Source organism: Manacus candei, unplaced genomic scaffold, assembly GCF_025592945.1.
Source record: "Manacus candei isolate 608988 ecotype Guabito, Panama unplaced genomic scaffold, ASM2559294v1 h1tg000088l, whole genome shotgun sequence".
In the NCBI taxonomy this organism is placed as follows: domain Eukaryota; kingdom Metazoa; phylum Chordata; class Aves; order Passeriformes; family Pipridae; genus Manacus; species Manacus candei.
In genome coordinates, this window is record NW_026138136.1 from 3,814,949 (window position 1) to 3,835,394 (window position 20,446).

The 20,446-nt window shown below is 36.6% G+C and overlaps 1 protein-coding gene across 1 annotated transcript in view; it reads left to right on the plus strand.

Moving 5' to 3' along the window:
- LOC127482479 (dynein axonemal heavy chain 5-like) overlaps positions 1 to 20,446 on the plus strand; it is a 158,229-nt gene that overhangs the window by 104,731 nt on the left and 33,052 nt on the right. The window contains exons 62-69 of the mRNA XM_051812846.1: positions 1,826 to 2,002; positions 5,371 to 5,565; positions 8,397 to 8,552; positions 8,834 to 9,016; positions 11,928 to 12,098; positions 12,583 to 12,961; positions 14,055 to 14,326; positions 16,189 to 16,353. Coding sequence (XP_051668806.1) covers positions 1,826 to 2,002; positions 5,371 to 5,565; positions 8,397 to 8,552; positions 8,834 to 9,016; positions 11,928 to 12,098; positions 12,583 to 12,961; positions 14,055 to 14,326; positions 16,189 to 16,353 — 1,698 coding nt within the window. The remainder of the gene's footprint in view (positions 1 to 1,825; positions 2,003 to 5,370; positions 5,566 to 8,396; positions 8,553 to 8,833; positions 9,017 to 11,927; positions 12,099 to 12,582; positions 12,962 to 14,054; positions 14,327 to 16,188; positions 16,354 to 20,446) is intronic.

Below are 20,446 nucleotides of genomic sequence, written 5' to 3' on the forward strand. Positions count from 1 at the left end.
TTATCATATTTTTTAGTGAATTTCTAAATCTAAGAGCAACACCAAAATAGGAAATTACAGTGCTTTATTGTGGGTTTTCTGAAGCCTTGAGATATGAGGTCTTGTAAGAGCTGTTACTCCACTCTACTTTTGAAAATTCAGACAAAAAGTTTAAAGACTATATATGACACTTGGAGCATTGGGCTAAACTCACACTGGGTTACGTGTGTATTTTCTAAATTTGAAACATATAGGTCCTGACCAAGATTGCATGCTGAGCGATTGGAATGGAACAGAAATCTGGAGAGAAAGGGAAAAGCAAAAAATATTAATTAATTAATTTTTATTTTCTAAATGTATTAAAAATAATATTCATGAAATCACTGAATTGTGGAATAATTGAGATTGGAAGGGACCTCTGGAGATCATATAACGCAATACATACACCCTCACCTTCCACTCAAAGCAAGGTTAAGTAGAGCAGGTTGCTCAAGGCATTGTTTGGTTGGGTTTTGAATATTTCTAAAAATTCCACAACTTCCATTGGCAACCTATTCCAGTTCTTGACCACTTCACTGTAAAAAAGGGATATTTTATGTGTTTAATTCGAGTTTCTTGTGTTCCAATTTGTGTCCCTTGCCCCTTGTCCTTTCACAGAATACCACTGAAAAGAGTCTGGTATCTTCCTCTTTACATCCTCTTATCAGGTATTTGTACACATAGGTAAAATCCCCCCTGCACCATCTGTTTTCAAGGCTAAACAATCTCAATTCTCTCAGCCAAGGCTGCCCCCGAACTTTACATCCCTGACTGGTTCTTTCTTTCTGTGAGTCTGAGGTTCAGCGAACTGCCTTTCCCTCATTACATCCTCAGTTAGCTGTGCTCAGAACTTTTTTCAGTGCCATCCTTAAAACTTCCAGGATTGCTTGTATCTTGCTGTGTTGTCCTATCAGAAGATATCAGGTGACTGAAGTCCGCTGTGTAGACCAGGGCCTGTGAATGCAAGTTTTCTTCCCATCGTCTGGAAAAGGCTTCATCTACTTCTTGCTAATCACACAGTCTGTAACAAGCACACACACATCACCCACATTGGTCTGCCCTCTGATGCTAACCCATAAGCTCTCAACTGGCATGTTGTCCGTCCTTGAATCTCAGGTGCAGAACTCCATGCATTGCAACAGCTCTCTCATGTGAAAGAAAACTCCTCACCTTCCCAGCCTGTCCTTCCTAACAAGCCTGTATGCAGCTGCTGCAGCTCCCCAGTTGTGGAAGTCTTCCCACCATGTCCCCATGGTCCCCATGACATCATGGCTCTGCAACCACATGCAGAATCATTGCTTGTTCTCCATTCTGTGCAAATTCATGTACAAGCACTTCAGAGAGGTGCACAGATGTGCTAATTTCATATAAACAGTATGAAAGCTGTCCCCATCGTTCTGTCTGATAGGCACTTCTTTGTTTATGTGGATATGCTTAGTGTGGTCCTCCATTAGCACCGTTTTATTGATAACAAGGTCCCTACTGTTTATACCACCCTACACATTTTGTGTGCTCCTCTTCTTCACATGACTGTTGGTCATCCTGTCCCTCCCACTTCATTCCTTCTTTAAAGTACTTCTTACTGGTTTTGCCAACTTATTGGCAAAGATGATTTTTCTCCACTAGGTCAGGTGGTTGCCATCACTCCCAAGCAAACTTCTAGTTCTGAAAAGAACGATTTAAAGTAAAAAATACTCTTGGTTCAAAGAAAAATTATTTACCAGAAAGAGATAAATTCTTAACTTAGATTGTTCCTGTTAGTTTTGTGTCTGCTTAAGCTAACTTCTTTATAATATTTTACGTACAGCTTCGATGGACAGCAAGCAGCAAAAACTTTCAAAATCAAATTATTGATTTGGTGGGGAATGTTCTTCTGGCCACTGGATTTCTCTCTTACTCTGGACCTTTCAATCAGGAGTACAGGAATTTGCTGCTCCACTTGTGGAAGAAAGAAATGGACAATGAGAAGATTCCATACAGTAATGTAAGTGTTGATGCTCTGTCCTGACCTTACTCTTTGCCTTGCAAGAGAAATAATATGCAAACATTTCATTCCACAAATGTACATAATTGTAAAGATTATATGCAGACTGTAATATTCCATCAAATTTTTAATAAATAAAAAATCTGAACAGTTGACAATGGAGCTTGTAAACCAATATGTTTGAAGTTCCTCTTTATACTGTCAGATATTGCAAGATTGATGTGTAAACCATTGCTATGACAAATCTGAGAGATGCTGTCTGAGGTCAGCTGTCCTGGGAGGAAATTGGATAATATGGGAAACAAAGTGAAATTTGTCAGCTTAGAATGTATTTACCTTTTCATAAGAGGAAACATTACCTCTGCACTTCCATGCATTGTCAATAAATACCCTCCTGCTATACCCTCTGCCATGTACCCACATCATTTACTTTAGTTTAATTTGATGTATCTTGTGGAAATTATTAAGTTAAAACTTGGCTGGGTTTACACCACTTCAGCTTGCTCCAGCCTAAGCTTTTAAATTCCATGTACATTTGCCACCAGTGAGGCTGTTCCAGTGAGTCTGACATTACAGCATCTCCTCAACTGGCCCGTGTCTGTGTGGACAGGGGTGGTCTAAAATGCAGGAGCTAGGGTCCCATCAAGCAGCTCTGCCTCTTCATATACTCTGCCTCTTCATATACTACATTTATTAAATTGAGCAACCTGCATGCTGGTACTATGATACAGGGCAGGATCCTTCACATGAATCTTATTCTTTCCTTTCACCACTATCTTTCTCAAGAGTGCCAGACCTGGCAGCTGTTCTGGTGCATAGGCATTGCTCATGGCCAGCAGCAGCCTTCTTCCTATTCCGTGACTTTTAGGAGGTCTGCCTAATGTTCTTCCCTGCACCTGGAAGACATACTCATGCTGAATGCAGAATTTAGGCCATAATAATCAAAACTATCTTTCTGAGTAATTTACGTTTTCTTCCACTTGATTTTGTGAATACTTGTGTACGTTTTCTTCAGCAGTTAAACACTGGAGAAATAGTTCAGGGACTCTCTCTTACTCTCAGTACAGGAGTTGAGGCATTTAGCTCAAATGGCTCCTGTTCTCAGCTGTCAAAGCTTTTGACAGAGCAGGTGCTGCTGAAAAGCGCTGTGAGCTAGTGAGCAACCTGTACACAGCTGTGGCTGTATCATTGTGAAGCAGTTAAAAGTAGATCACTGATGCCTCTTCTTTTCAGGTTTTGTGAGATTTGGCTCTTAAAACCTCTGTTAAGGAGACCTCTGTGCTGTGAGAGGTTTGTTCATCTAATAGGAGTTACTTGTGAATCTCTTTTTTATTATTTTTTAGGTTAGGTGGTGCATAATGCTTCTTGTAATGCTGATTAACCTTGACCTGACAGAGTGAAGCTCACAGTCCGGCCAAGTTTATGCTATGAATTACAAAGATGAATTATTCTTACTTGCCCAGCAAAGCACTTTGAAAGCTCCTGATTATAAAAAATACGTAAGGCCAAGATGGATTTATTAATAAAGTACCAGGAACAGTGCAGTTTCAGGCAAGATTCTTTAACAGTGTTGTACGGGAGTTATCCTACATACATTCACTCCAGGGAGGCTCTTTCTCAAATTCACTGTACAAAATGTTCTTAAAAGCTACTTACCTCGGGGAATATCTGTCAAAATTCTTCTATTTAAGGATAATAAACTGGATGTATAGTGTCCTTAGAAAGCAAGATATAAAGAAGTAAAATTCTGCCCCTGTGAAGGTGTTCTGACCACATTACTACTGAGCTGCATCCTTGAAAATTTGAGGAATACTTTTTGATTGTTTCTGTGTTGCTTTCCCCCCCACACCCTCTTCCCCCACATATGTCTGGGTTACATGGAGAATGCCATAATTAACGAGTTTCAAAACATAATAAACATTCTGTTTAGATAGTTCCCATTAAAGACAGAATTATGATTTCACTGATAGTGGGTGGAAGAGAGTTTTAATTTTTTTCAAGTGAATTAACTACTCACGAAAGGTAGCATATGGGCCTTTCTTGATACTTCACACCACAGGAAAGAGAGCAGCTTTGCAGTTCAAGCAAAAGGCTTGACATCTGCCTTACTTTGTCACAGATTAACTGACCATATGAGTGATTTAGGGATAACAATTTAAAAAGACCTATTTAAAATTAGTTATCTATCTGTATAGTTAGGCATTTAAATTAGCTAAGTTTCAGAGTTGCAGGGTGACTGATACTTCTTGCTGTGATAAGAAAAAAATTTAAAGCTGTTTAGATCCTACTCATCTGCTTAAGGTGCTAAATATGGTTTTAGATTCCAATTGCTGAAAAATTTGGCTATTAAATGCTTTTCTGTCCTTTGCACAAATGGAAATTGGACTCCTAAAGTTTCTCCATCTTCTGAGAATGGTTTGTGTTGCTTCATTCAAAGTCTTCAGTAATTATAGAAGTAAAAAAATCAAAAGGGTAAAAAGGCTTTGGAGTCTTGCAGCCACTGGTATCAGTAACTCCCATGATTACATCACAAGCCTCACAGTATTTGAAGTTTTGCTTTGGGCTTCAGATGCTGAATTATGTGATTTTTGCAGGACTTGCAGGTTTTTTCTTTCTTTCATGTCTTTCTTTCAAACATGTATATTTGTAGAGAAAGCTTACAAATAGGAATCCTTGAACGAAAAATGTAAGGAGCAAATAAAAAAAACCCTTCAACTTTATTCTTTTTAAACTCTCAATCCTTAGTAAGGTACTTTTCTAAATTGGAGAACTTGGTTTGTTATTTTAAGCCCTGTTTTCTTCACATACACATTTTTGAGAGACCAGTCACTTTTCATACTGAATAAAATAAAACAGGTTAGTTGACATGCACAGATCAAACTTTAGGAGAATATGTAAACTTTGAAGGGTCTTGACTTAGCAACAATAACCTTCTATGATAGCTCATGGTTATTGATCCTTAGCACATCTCCTCTTTCTTCTATTAGTCTCCCACAAGCCATCCTGTACTCATATACATACTTTTCAGCAGGTGGAAGCTCTTGTGAGCAAGATGATGCTTCCTCTCCACCTAGCAGGAAAAGAGTTTGCTAATACCAAAATCAGTTTGTCATTAGATATTGAACTGGCTTCAGAGTTTTTCTGAAACTCTTTGATGCACATCAAAGTCTCAACAGAATTCACTTTCATTATTGCTCAACTGCAATGATTTAGCCACTGAACTTTAAAGAAAAGAAATAGTAAGCAACAACTACCAAATGCACTCTATCACGCATTATGATCAGAATAATAAGAAAAAACATCCATCAGATATTTTAGTATAACTCCTCTACCTGGTACTAATTTTGTAATTACATTTTTTCTATTAGAACTTGAATCTTACTGGTATGCTTGTTGACAATGCTACTGTGGGTGAATGGAACGTCCAGGGTCTTCCAAACGATGACCTCTCAATTCAGAATGGCATTATTGTCACAAAAGCATCAAGATATCCTTTGCTGATTGATCCACAAGGTCAAGGAAAGATCTGGATTAAAAATAAGGAAAGGAATAATGGACTTCAGGTAAATAGTTAATTTACAATTATTTTTTTGTGTGTCATTTTGCATTATATGATGCATGTTTATGGTATACAATTAGCCAGAAATTAAAACAAGAGTGACACAGAATCTTTAATCAATATCAGGGTGAAATGGCTTGGAAAGATACATTATACCATATCTATTTTTATGATGAATCTTTTTATTGCATGCCACAATCAAAGAGAAACAAAGAGGGAAGTAAAAGACTTGCAAATATGGACCAGACAGGATCAGGGAGTTGGTGCTACTTGGTGATAATATTTTAGGGTAAGCCTTTTAAGAGGCAAATGGGGAAAAGAAAAAGGGAGGAATTGAAAAGAATGGTAGACCGAATTAAGATGAAAATCTAGTGATCTTTGAGGCATATCAAATGCAAAGTCCAAATTTAGACTGCATTTTGATTAAATGCATGTGATAAAAATACTTATTGCTTAATTTATCCCCCTTCCTTACTTTCTATCTAGCAGTGTATCCTGTTTGGAATCTAGATCTTCTATTTAATTTAAAATTGTCTTTTTTTTTCTCCCTTCTAATCAGTTGACTCTCCATGCTTTGTTACACCAGTAAGGATAAGATGGGTTATGATAAAAATCTAAACACATAATATATTTTCAGGCCAGATCAAGCATGACACTAAAGAGTGAGTTGATAGTACAGCAAGTCTGTCTACAATTGTAGATTATCACATGAGTACCATGGTATACTCTCTTCACTCTAAATGAGGGTGATGGATGAGAAAAAGAAACTGAGAATGAATGTAAGTATGGTGACATCCAGAGAGCTGATGACCCCATGGTGATGTCATTAACTAAAACCTTAACTTTCTAAAGCTCGATCTAGATCTGCTTTTCCTAGAACTGTTAAAAAAGGCCAAACATTCAATTCCACACCAAATCCAGTTTCTGCTGAGTTGAATATGCTCAAAAATTGGTGTAGAAAGATTGGTAGAAACAGCAAGTATTGTCTAAGAAACAGAAAAATAATGTACAATATTCAAAGATCTTGGAAAAATGGATGTCTTTACTAAAATATGATGAAAAGCTCCTTTAAAATGTATGACTGGTATTCAGAGAAGTGTTTAGGCATTTTGTGAGTGTGTGAAATCTACTGTCTTGCAGTAGATAACACGGCTTCCTCTAAATTATATCAGACCTTATTTTGACTGCCAAATATTGGATCAAGAGAGGCTAGTGTAAGTAACCAACAGGAAACAATAGAGAGAAAATTGCATCTTATATTCCATCTGCCTTGAGACTTACATCTCCTACTCAGGATTTCAGAGAGCTGCCAGTCTGAGCTCAGGAGTGGCAACAGTGAATCTCCTTCAGTTAGGGACCTGCACGGACTCTTTTTGTCCTGCTGGAGAGCCTTTTCCCCAGTAATTCTAATGTCCTTCAAGCTGCAACTTCCTGCTCCCTCCCTTGAGGAGCACTGAGTGCCCTCCAAGGGGCTGCACTTGCCATATGCATCCTGCAGAAGGGGACTGTGAACACACAGGTTCCATTCCATTCTCTGGTCCAGTAATTGCATAAGGATCTTACACCATGTACTCACCGAAGCAGGGACTAGGAGATGTAGATTAAAATACAACTTCCTCTCTTCCCACTATTCACACACTGCAAGTGACATTTGACAGATGAGCCAGAGAAAAACGTCTACCAGGCTTGCCTAGTGTTCAGTATGTGTGAATATTCAGCATATGAAATTTGTGAATCCCAACGGGGCTTAACTACTGAGCTGCAGAGGACTCTCAAAATTTACAGGGCTTTGAATACACACATATGCGGCCTCTAAATGCAGAGGAAGCTTTTACTCATGAAAATGCAGTCAGTTATGGGATTTTAGACTTCCTGGCTCGGGTGTCAGCTGTGTTATAAGAATCCAAGTTCTTCCCCGTAAAGTCCAGGAGGAAAAGGGTTATATCAAGACTGTCAATGCCCAAGTGTTTAGATTATGGCTTTACATCTGGGATGTTGTGATTTGCTATGGTCTTGTTAGGGTTATGTTGTTGGTCACACATACATTAGCTTTACCCCTCAGTTTAATTTGGAGTAAAATGTAGGCAACAGGCTGTTCTGGCAGATACATGTATGGGTGTATTATAACTTTGCTACATTATAACAAAGCAAAAAGTTCAGAGTGGTGGAACACAGTATTAGTTTTTAAATAATATACTGGTTTAAAACTGTGTAATGTGGCAGTAGATGTTTTAAATATGCTTTTTTTTTTTTTTTAAAGAGCATTGCCTGCAAGACAAGGATTTATTTTAAAAACATGTCTGCTCTAACTTTTATTTCTAGTAAAAAATCCACCCCAAACTCATGGCTTAATAGATGCCTGGAAAGGCTATTAAATTATCATCTCAAAGACTTACGTTAAATATATTAAATTTAAATAAATGAAAAGGAATCTATGTGATTTTTAGCAATTTTAAGACTGGTAGAACTGAATTGGAAATTCAACATCTGATGGCATAGCAGACCTCCTATGTAACACTGAACCCAGTCTGAACCCCATAAATGTTTCCCTACTTCACATTAGTGTTCTAAGCATAAATCCATTAATATTTAAAAGGTATTAAGATATTACTGTGATTAGATAGAAATGCAGATAAATAAGTAAGTAGATAACAACAAAGAAATGTTAAGTTCAAAGCAAAACTTCATTTCAGCAGAGGCAAGTGTTGGTCCCTAAAATGTAATCATTTGTGTAGATATCCCAGGATGAGTATAATTTTTTTAAGTTTTAGTAGATTTTATGCTGATTTCTGTGTGCTTACAAATGCATGCTGTATTGTGAATCAACCTTCCTAGGTTACAGCTATGAACCACAAGTTCTTCAGAAGTCACATAGAAGACTGCTTGTCCCTTGGCCGACCTTTGTTAATTGAAGATGTTGGAGAGGAACTTGATCCTGCTCTAGATAACATCTTGGAAAAAAATTTCATAAAATCTGGTTCAGCACTCAAAGTAAGATCAATTGTAAACATGAAATTAAAACCCAATAGGACAGGTGCTGGGTATCAGGTAGTCTGAATACCGATGAGATTCAGACCTTTACAGCACTTAGAAAATAAGCAGTGAACTCATGGGGTTGTTTGAAGGATTTTTTTACCCATTAAGCAGAAAGTTTAAAAAGTGTACATTAAAATGTAAAAAAAAAAAGGAGTTCATAAATTTTTCATTGGATAAAATAACTTTTTTTTTCTGAATTCAGCTTTTGAAAATTGACTAATATGTTCTGTTTTCAGGTGAAAGTAGGTGACAAGGAGGTAGATCTGATGAATGGGTTTGCCCTCTATATGACAACCAAATTGGCTAATCCTGTCTATACTCCAGAAATCAGTGCAAGAACAACTGTGATTGACTTTACTGTTACTATGAAAGGGCTGGAAGATCAGCTCCTTGGCCGTGTCATCCTCACAGAAAAACAGGTATGTAATAGCTTGCAGTATCTGTATAGATGGAAGGGTTGTTCAATGTCTGCACTATGGGTGCATATATATTCAACATCATGGTTGAAATCAAATACAAGAACAAAATTTTGAATGAAGGTTTAAGGGCTGTACATTTGCTGAAAGACAACGTGGAGATGTTTTTTAATTGAATGGAGGAACCTAAACATTTATTTTAAGATCTGGCCTTGGAAAGAGAAGAAAGTTATTCATTAAAAATACATCACAAGCATGTACATGACATACATAAAATATCCTTATTCCTTCATATATAGCAAGGGCTTCTTGTTGCATCAGAAATCTCTTTTATTTCTGAATTCCTTTTTAAACTTAATTTGAATTACATGAAAAAATGCTTATGAACTTGAACTATTTTTGCCAGCCAGGCTCTAGTGTGCAAGGAGATAAAGATTCTTAAGGAGCCCTGAATGCTGACTTGACTATGCTCTTACTGAAATTTGCATTGATTATGTGGGAGTAAATATAAGGAGGAAAATCCTCTCTCAGGTGAGAGGAAAAAAACCTGTTTGGATTAGTAGAGCTGCTGCTTTCAGTAAGTATCTCAGGTAGGCTTGCTCATGTGAGAGCAGTTCCCTACTTTAAGGGAATTCAGTCCATCTTCTTTGACTTCCCAAAGCATTTGCTAACCAGTGTGCTTTAGTGTTGCTGTCATTTTCTCCAGCCAACACCCTTCTACTTTGCTCAAATGAGCATTTGCTGAAGTAAGGACTGAAATTTAAGTGCTCATCCTTCAGTCTGACAGTCAAAACCAGAGGCTGGAAAGTCACTGCTATACACAAACTTCCTGTGAATTGTTCCATGAAAAATGGAAAAACTATAACAGCAGGTACTGGGGAAAAAGCTGTGCATTAACAGGGTGGGACAAATGCTATGGATGCAAAAATTTTAGTCTTTAATCCAGTAGATATATGTTTATGTAAGCAATACTGAACAGCAACTACTTACATCTGATGGTCCGGAGAGGTCTAAATCAAGAAATAAATTAAATAAATTTCTCATGACCTACATTTAAAACTCCTCTCTCCGCACAGAGGTACCATTGCTCTGTGGTTTTGTTTTTTTTCCTGGACAGAACTACTAGAGAATTCATATTGAATGTATGTAACCACACCTAGACTGCATTTTGGGTCAAAAATATAGTCACTGAAAAATATTAATCCAGTGCTTTCCATCAGCTAAAGAGCGCTGCAAAGGTACCTGATTAGTATCAGCACTACTTGCTGCACAGGATCATGGTTGCAGCTGATCAACATTTATTAAACTTCTCTCTTTAGCAGATATGAAGACTTCATGTTTGTTGTGTCTCTTCTGTCTCGATAAGAGATGAACATCATGGTGTAGATAGCCAGAGCCAATGGGATTCTAATAAATTTAGTTCAAATTAAAAACAGAATATGAACAAAGATTCTGAAGAACGGGTTTTATATTACAAAGAGACGATTTTATGATGGAGCTAAAGTAACAGATTAAAGGAACTAAGACATTCTTAAAGATCAGTAGCAATCAATGAAATACGATCCAAGAAATGTTTATTTTTCTCAGCTTTATAGATTGCTCCTGTGACTATATGAAAAAAATTATCAGCATCTTTTTATACTTTGATAATGAAGTTGCTGCCACTATTTGTGTTCAGAAGAGGTATTTTTTATGTTTCAAATGTGGTTAAGAAATTCTCTTGCAAACAAGACTTGCATCTAGTATATTTGCTAATTCCAAAAGATACCTTTTACAGGCTTACAAATCGAATGGGTAGAGTGTCTATTACTAAACAAAACGCATCCTTACATGGAATTTAAACATGTGCTTAAGTGCATGTTTGAGTGTTCTGTAGAACTATTCCTTTTGTGTAGTTTGAATCTTTTATTTTGCATTAGGGGCATAGAAAAAGAAGTAAATGCAGAAAATTCGAAGCTGAATGACTGATGCTTAAGTCATTCTCCTCTTTTTGGAATGCAGTTACTTGTAGCTTCCATAGAAGCTACATTCTATAGCCCTAGACCATATTTCAAACAGGTTTCCAAATCAGAAGTTTGTGAAACTAAAGAAATATGTCACTTTGAAATATGGGAGAACCCCTCCCCTACTGTATAACTCTGTACATCTCCTTTTCTCTCTAACTTGGCATGTTGACGAGAATGAGAATAAACTGAAGCTATAGCTGTAGGTAGACTATTATTAACTACCCATTTCTTACAAGAAGGTTGACTTGATTAATTAAATAAAGGTAGCCAGCAAGAGTATCCCTAAGCTGTGTTGGACTGTGCAATACAGATACCTCATTTCATTTGGCATTGTGCTGACTTGTACGTCATTGTTCCCTTGTCATTGTCTGTCTTGTAGAAATGGCATAAAAATTCCATATGACATAAATAATATTTGAAACATTTCCTATTTTATAAGCAGTAGAGGATGGTATCTTTCAAAATCACAGAATCGTAGAAATTAGAAATGGAAAAGGTCATCCAGTCAACTTGACTCACACTGTAAAATCCATCCATACAATGCATGTCCTTGGTCTGATCTTATTTTAAGTACTTAATGTAATGTGGCTTTTGTCACTTCACATTGGAAACTGGCTTTAGTGCTTTTTGCATCTTACTGTGAGGAAGCTTTTCTTGGTAATTCTGGTGTTTTCATTCCCCAGTATGCTGCATTAATCAAATAAATACAGTGTACATATGAATTAATTTTGTATATATTCAGTATACATATAAATTGCTTTACTACAGAAATATTTTGTAATATTTATGTATTTCACGGAAAAGGCAACAAATACTCCAATCTGACATGCGTGAAATCATGGGGTTTTTTATAAGGAGTCTTTCTTTGAATTAATTTTAAATATTCTAAGGAAATTTTCTGAATACAGGAACTGGAGGCAGAAAGAATCAAACTGATGGAACAAGTGACATCTAACAAGAGGAAAATGCAGGAGCTTGAAGATAATCTACTCTGCCGTCTAACCAGTATGGAAGGCTCATTGGTTGAAGATGAGTCTCTAATAGAAGTCCTAAAGATCACTAAAACAACAGCAGAAGAGGTGAATTTATAATGCACTGTAATTGTAATTTATATGGTATATGTAGACAGATTTTTGTTCTTGTTTGGCATTTTTTATTTTGGTTTGGTTTTTTGTTTGGGTTTTTTTTTGTTTTGGACTGGTTTTTTTGTTGGTTTTGTTTTTTTTTTATTCAGAGACACTATATAAGGTCTGACTTCTTAACAAATAAGTAGTGGAAGCACTGTAATTTTTCTACATAAAATGTTACAAAATTAAACTGTTACTTGGATACTGTTTTATATTCCAGCCATATTTTGCAGGTGTAAGTTCGAATCAATTCCCATTGTGCTAAGTGTTGTAACAAAAGAAGACACAATGTCTTTGTTGAAACACTGACAGAGGGAAGCAAAGCTCAACTGAAAATACTATTATGGTTTTAATCAAGACCTTTTCTTTTTGCCTGTGCAGTATAAACTACAAGTGACACAACTTAATCTTCATGGTCTTTTTCATTAATTTTAAGGTCAGTGAAAAAATAAGCATAGCAATGCAAACCGAGGTGAAAATCAATACTGCACGTGAAGAGTATCGTCCTGTTGCAGGTCGTGGTAGCATCCTTTATTTCCTAATTGTGGAAATGAGCTCAGTTAATGTCATGTACCAAACATCCTTACGGCAGTTCCTTGGCATTTTTGACCTATCAGTGGAAAGATCTCGGAAATCTCAGATCACAGCAAAGAGGGTAATATATATAATTGAGCATCTCACCTATGAAGTCTTCAAGTATACAGTTCGAGGGCTGTATGAAAATCACAGATTCCTGTTTACATTGCTTCTGGCACTGACGATTGACTTGCAGGCCAAGAAAATTTCACATGCTGAGTTTGAGACATTGATAAAAGGTAATTTCTCTAAAAATGTTCTTGTTCACACATGCCTGCTAATGATAGTGCTTGCCTTAACAATATATCTCTGGTTTTTAACTGGTGAATGAAAGCATATATAGCCTAAGAGGGAATTAAGAGACAAATTTTCCAAAACAAGAGCAATATAGATAACTTGTTATAAAAATAATGCTTAGATGAGGATTATTGTAATTGCTTTACACTGCAAAACAGGAAAAAAAAGTCCATTTCTTTGTGAGAGAATCTATTGTCTCTTTTTCATCTACCTCTTTTTCAAGTTGTCACATACCTATGTCTGAGATTGCAGACAAAAAGCAAAAGCTCTCTTGATCGCTGATGAGCAAGCATGTGAATGCATGAGGACTCTACCATGGTTATGTAACAGTATAAAAAAGGGGAAGTCTGTTACATGTTGTAAAACACTGTTATATTGTATTACATTGTGCCACCGCTGTATGTCAGTACTTAGACACAATGAAAAAGAAAAATTTTAGTAAGGTTTATAAAATTGTATGGGGGTTGACCCCATGGTCTCCTAGATATGATAAGTGCAATCTGGTACAAAGATAAGTGCAGTCAGGTACTTGGCATCTGAATATTTCAGTTTGTTTGGCAAACACTGATTTACTGTTCAGCTGTGGCTCAGCTGTGTTGGAGGTGCAAATGGGCATGACGATGAGTGATGGTTGAGCTAAAAGGCTGTTGAAGTTGCACAGTCCTGGAAATGAATGCACTATGTGCTTTCTTATTCTTTAGTCTCAGGGAAGGGAGACTCTGCTAACCATAGGTTCTTTCTACATCTGGTCTGAAGACCTGGGTTTGAGTATCATTTTAGGTAGTCAAGTTTTATTTCAACTCTACAGATGCAGAGGGAGCAGCACAAAAATTACTGGGATATCAGCTTTGGGAGGAACTGAGGGAGGTTCTCCAATGGGTCTTTGTTAAATGATTCTTCCATGCAAATTCTAGGCCTCTAAGTCCTGATTTACATGGATTTGTACTCCATAAATTATATAAATAAGTATTTTTTATTACTTGTCATTTTTTCTGTTTAACAATGTTTTCCTCTACAATACGTTTCACTTTGCAGGAGGTGCCAGCTTGGATATGAATTCTGTGGAACCAAAACCAAAAAAGTGGATCCTTGACATGACATGGCTCAATCTCGTGCAGTTATCTAATTTGTACCCTTTCAATCAACTTCTGGTGCAAATTGTTAAGAATGAGAAGTCTTGGAAAGCTTGGTTTGATGAAGAAGCACCTGAAAAAGCTGTTATTCCTGATGGCTATGACAACTTACTGGATCAATTCCGTAAGTTGCTCCTTGTCCGTAGCTGGTGCCCGGATCATACTGTTGCCCAGGTAAGATATGCTTTTGTACAATAGTTATGCCATGTGGCATCTCCTGTAGAACTGCTAGTTCCAAACTTACATTCTCTGAATTGTTGTTATCATACTATTTGTTGCTGAGTGAGCTATTTTAAAAAATCAGATATTGAAATCCTCGTAATAAATACGTGTGAAAATACTAATTTATTTAATTGCTATGAATTGGAAAGCAGAACATGAAATAAACTGTGCTGGAGCTGTAAGAATACCATTGTTTTTGTGTGGCTCTTCTAAAGTCAGGTCATGAAACCTGTAAAGTAGTTGCATTCATCTGGTGAATCAAGAGATACATTCCTGGGTTTTTTTTATGGAAGAAGTGGAAAGAGAACAGTTCACTTTTATGACAGGTGCACTAAAATAGCAGATAAACTGTTTACTTCCCATCCATATGGAGGAAGTAATAATTAAGACAGTCTCATGGTAAATATAAAAGAATCTGCAATAGACTAGCAGTTTCTCCACAGTCTGTGATGTTTGGAGTTTTCTTTTCTATGAAGGTGTAAAAGAGATATATGAGCCTATGAGTATCCTCTTTTCACTTTTTTTTTTTTGTCTTTATAATGTAAAGTAATACTTTTCCTTTCCTGCATATCTCAACTTTACATGTTGCATGCTGCGATAGCATCCATGTTGGTTTTAGGGGACATCATTTTTTCATGGACCTCTTTTTCAACAAGACTCCCTCCATCCTTTTTCCTTTTCTATTCTGCAGCTGGTAAGCAGTAGAGAAGTATGGGATCTCCATCTGCCACAATTTAAACAGAGCAAAATAATAAAGCTGTACTGCTTATTTATCTTACTGTCTTGCCCAACCATCTTTGAGAAATACTGTCTCGGAACAATGGTTGCAAAAAATGTCATTATTTTATTTTTTGAGGAAAGAGGGAAAGTTTTTGTTACTATCTCCTTTATCTCTTCTTTCCCTACTGTGTTTTCCCAAGTATTATAAATTTTACCTGCCTCTGCTAGGACAGAAGTCACACTTAATAGTGGATGACTAAGTTATTTTTTTCTGCAATTGATGTCTTCCTCAGTCCACCTTGTTCCTTGGTGTTTTCTCTCCATCATAGATGTCTCTGAATCTGTGCTACTCATTGCACAGCTAGGAAATCACATCAGTCAAAAAAGAATTTCATACTCCAGGGTAGCTTTAGAAGTTCTTTTAGAAAATGCCTTAGAAAAGAAGAAAATAGAGGTGTAGGGAAATTTTGACCTTTAAGGATAAAGTCTGAGCTGTGTTTATGTTTTGTAGAAAGAGATATTCAATGTAAGAGACTTGAATTGGATAACCACTGGACAGGAGAATTTGTTTGAAGTTCCAACAAATATATGGCAGATAGTAACTGGGTCAGATGAGAGATCTGTCTAATCCACTATGCTGTAGAGACAGTGTCAGCAATACATGCTTAGAGGAGCTAAGAATGGAACTGGTGTAGAGAAACGCTTTTCTTTGGCTACCCACCAAGTTTTAGCAGTCAGTAATTTAGGGGCAATATCTGGGCTGTTCCTCAGAGCCAACAGTGGATCTATTCTGCATAGATTTTTCTTGTTCTTTAGAAAAAAAAGCATTTAGCATCCTCTAGCAACAATATTCACAGGATGGCTGGTGTGTGAGCAGAATTCTTTCTTTTCTTTCTTTGAAGTTTGCTATCTGAGAATTTCAGTGGTTGCCTCCTGTGGACTGTAACTTCTGTTACAGCAAAGTTGAAAATGAAAGTTTAGAAAGTCATTGCCTTCCAGTGTAGGTATTGGTAAATTCCACATCAATGATTAATGCTAAATTAAAAAAAGTAAAGGTATTTATATTTCTGGTACCTACCTTTTTTCTTTTTCAGGCTCGACACTACATTGCAGAATCTCTTGGAGGAAAATATGCAGAAGGATTTATTCTTGAAATGGAAGCAATGTGGACAGAAAGTGACTGTCGAACACCTTTGACATGCCTTTTATCAGTGGGATCTGACCCCACTGAAAGTATAGAACGTCTTGCAAAATCAAAGGTATCCTCTAAACTGAGTTGTCTGAAGCTGATAAAGACAATTTTAACTGTCCTTTGCACTAGAAATGATATTTCCACATTTTATAGAAGTTCAAATGATGATGTTTGTATTCATACTAGTGTTCAATGAAAGTTAATTTTTGACTAGTAGCCAAAATGAAATTACTAGGAAATGGAAATATTACAGTCTTGCTTTTTACAGTTGTTTGATTCCAGTGAGCCCTCCATCTTTATCCAGCAGATTATGATAGTCCATTACTTAGGAAAAGTACTGAGCTGTGAAACCAAACAATATTTGTGGTTTACATTGTGTTGCATTCACTGTAGGAGCTGGGAGCAAGAACAATCACAGGAAGATACGGAAAAATAATCATAAATATGGTGACAAAAGAAATTAACTTGAAGACCCTACAATTCAATCTGTTCACTTGATGGAGACAGTTAATATTTCTTACATAATAACATTACTTTAAGGCACTCTGTGCTTTGTTTTATGGTTCACAGCATAGATGAATGTAAAATTTTCCCAAGAACAAGTTATTTACAGTAGATTTCCATAAATTTTCCTCCTTGTTAGAATGCATCTTCATTTAATGGTGCAGGATTTTGGTATACACTAAGTAAGACATACTTGCAGAAGTGGGGAACACCCATAAATCTCTTTAGCTTATTAATTAGAATTTGTAGATACTTGTTCTCTCTGAAAATCAGGACTCTTATTTGTCTGTCTGTGTTGAAGACAGCTAATACTCTAACTCTCATTTAAGTGTTTAGATTTAGGAATCTTTATTCTGAAGCTGTTAATCTCATCTCCCAGAACTGTGCAAACAGACAGACACAAATACACAAATATAGGGAGGGACAAAAACAGTAGTTGGGTGAGCAGGATTTTTAGGCTTATTGGAAGCAATGCACTGTAAAAATGCATCACAAAAAATTCTATTTTAAAAACCATTTTGACTTTGTAGAATATTTGAAATTAACTACAAGAATATTTATATACTAGAAATGGCAAATTTTTTTTAGTTGTTTTTCAATTCCAAGCAAACACATTAGATGACCATGTTTGGATTCCTGTTTTCATGGCATATGGTATGAATACAAATGGAGTGTCACCTTTGTGATAATGTTTTCATTTACCTGTCCGGTTCTTCAACATATGTATCCTGTGAAATGGACTTCTAGATGGGTACTCCAGTAGGAGTTAGTTTCTCTAATCAGTAAAGACTGACTCAGTTGAAAGCAATTCAGAGCATACAACTGGAACTTAACCCTGACTTGCATTGAGAAGTTGAGTATTTTTATCCCACTGGCCATGCGAGGGGACGGCGAACACTAATCTCCTAACAAGTCAGCCAGTCACTTGTAGCCACTATTGCAAGGAGTGGAATAGAATGCTTTCCCATTCTGTCAAATCTTAAGCAAGACCTTAGCCTGTCTGGGGAAGTGCTGGTAGGTAGAAGGTGCTCTGTGATTGTGACTGTTAAAATATAGAAGTTTTTGCTGTCAATCCAAAAGTATATTGCTGTGGACAGTCTTAATAAGTTTTCATGCTTTAAGGAAATGTGCATAGAATAAATAGAAAGTGAGGTTGCAAAAGAGCTAAAGGGATTGCCTTATTTTTTCACACATGGTTTATGAGCAAGGCAACATCAGCTAAGCTGTCATAACCTGACGTTCAACTATAATGTCAACTGTAAATGAAAAGTCAACCACAATGTTTAGCTGTAAAGTTCTTGCCTCATCTCTTGAAGTAAAGATCTAACCCCACAGCATATAGAAACCTTTCAAGTTTACAAAAGCCATCCAAATTCTGCAAATCAAACTACAGATACAGATATTTTTTAAAATAAAAATGTATATTAAGATTGTGGAACTTGAGGAGCACTTCAGTAGTTCTCTAGATTTGAAAAATATATCCAGAAATAATTTACAGTTTCCAGAAACATTTGCAAGAGGACTTTGGGTTTACTTTGCTAGTCTGTCAACAAAGTGTACTTAGTTCCTGTCTTTCTTTGGGCTTTCTCTGCTTTTTTCCGCACTAAATCTTTAACATGGGTTAGCTGTACCAAGGATCTCATCTTGGTATATATGCGATTCTATACCTCCAAAGTATTCTATTCACTGGGGGGCTGTTGTTGTTTGGTGTTTTTCTTCTTAATGATAAAAAGCTTCCAAAATACATGCTGGGCCTACTTTTCAAGGATTTCCTTTTTACAGGCATGACTTGTAGTCTTAAAATTGATTTTCAGTACTGATGGCACCTCTAAGTATAATATTAACAATATAAATCAATTATCTGCAGTTAGAAATGTTCAAATTTGTGTCCAGAATTTACTTTTCACTCTAAAATTTAGTTGTTGAGATGGCCTTCTCCCCAAAAAATGGAAACAATGTCTGTGACTACTGAGCTACATAACCTTTTTTATAAACCAAACAAACTCTATCTTAAAACTAGTTGCATTCCTTCCCCCTTTACTTTCACTTGAAGATGGAGTGAAAATTTAACTTTCTGTAATAAAATTAAGTTTATTGTTCCTAGCACTTTGACTCCATTAAAACCCAGATTTTTTTTATTGTAGAGAGAGTTTCTTCTTTTCAGGAATTATGTACAGAACCTTCAAAAGAACTGTCAGGGCCACTGTAGTGACTAAAATGCTAGTATTTTCATCTGGATAGCAGCGTACTAAGATGACACAGATGTATTGGTATGACTCACTGTTGAAAGAAGCATTCTGTATGCTGGCATTTCGTTAGAGTTCTTTCAGAAGGAGTAAAATGAGGACAATCCATACCGAAAAATATTTTTTCCTTCTCTTGATGTTTCTATAACTTTTAATGATTGGGAGATAACCTTGCTGAGAAGTGCAAATTATGAGTAGATGCTTTGTTAGGAAATAATGTATCATCTGAATATTTATGCACTCATACAGGAGTAGTCACAGCCTTTGACTTATGGGAGTGCTAGCTGTACTCAGATGTATCTTAGAAAAGATAAAATTTTTTACTCCTCTATCATGAAGTCAACTTCATGGGCTGTTTAGCCTTGCTTGTTTTAGCTACAGTTTCAAGTTTTACTGACCTGACAATAGGATTTAACTGCTTTCTTATCTTTGGCATTCTCTTCTCCTCTAATCTTGCCAGGATGTGAAGAATCATACACAGCAGCTATATTTATACTGTTTTGTAAAATCAGGTCAGGGTCCATTCTCTGACCCTAAGGCTAAATGACCCAGCACAGCTTGTGACATACGCTTAATCTTCTTCTCCTCCAAAAGTAGGGTAGCCTCATCCACACTGTTTAGAACTGGATGTCTTCCTTCTCTTTTGTTTCACAGTAAGAGTCTCAGTAGCAGTAAAGCTCAAGATTAACCTTTGTAGCTCTCAGCCAGCTGAAGACAGGCCCAGATTGATGTCTTTATGCATCTCATCATTCACAGCATGAGGGATACTCAACTGTAGGTCTTGAACATGAAACTGTCCATGAAACAAAGCCTTTTCATCAATTCTTTTGCCCTCAACATGTATACAGAATAACATGCTCACCTGGGTTTGATAGTTCTGGTTTTCCCTGGTGGGAGTCAGGCAACCAGCTGAAGCCAGGGGGCTGCCTACTTAACAAGAGTAGTATGAACAATAAGCAGGAGAGGATCTGCCTGCACTTTACTGACAGACTTGTGTGGTCCCGATTGCCACCTTGTCTTTTTCAGTTCCCCTCGTGATAACTTGTATCATCTTCTGGTTTTCTGAACAACTGGCTTTATTCTCCCATAGGTTCTGGAAAAAAGACTCCATAAAATTCCAGAATTCTTGTGTTTGCATGTATAAGCTTTGTCTTTTCTGAATCTAGATCTGCTCTAGATCTCCTAGAGCGAGTAGATCACCAAACTAGAATCCTCTGAATCAGAGACTCCACAGCTGCCATTTAACGATTCAGAATGTTTCCCAAGGAATGATTAAATGTGAACCAATCTTTGCTGTCCTACCTGCTTCATTGGTAGTTTTCTTTCAGATGAAAAAAATATATTCAGTCACTGAGAAGACACCAGAATTGCTGGGTTTACTCTGTGCATTAATTATTGTCTGAAACCTTA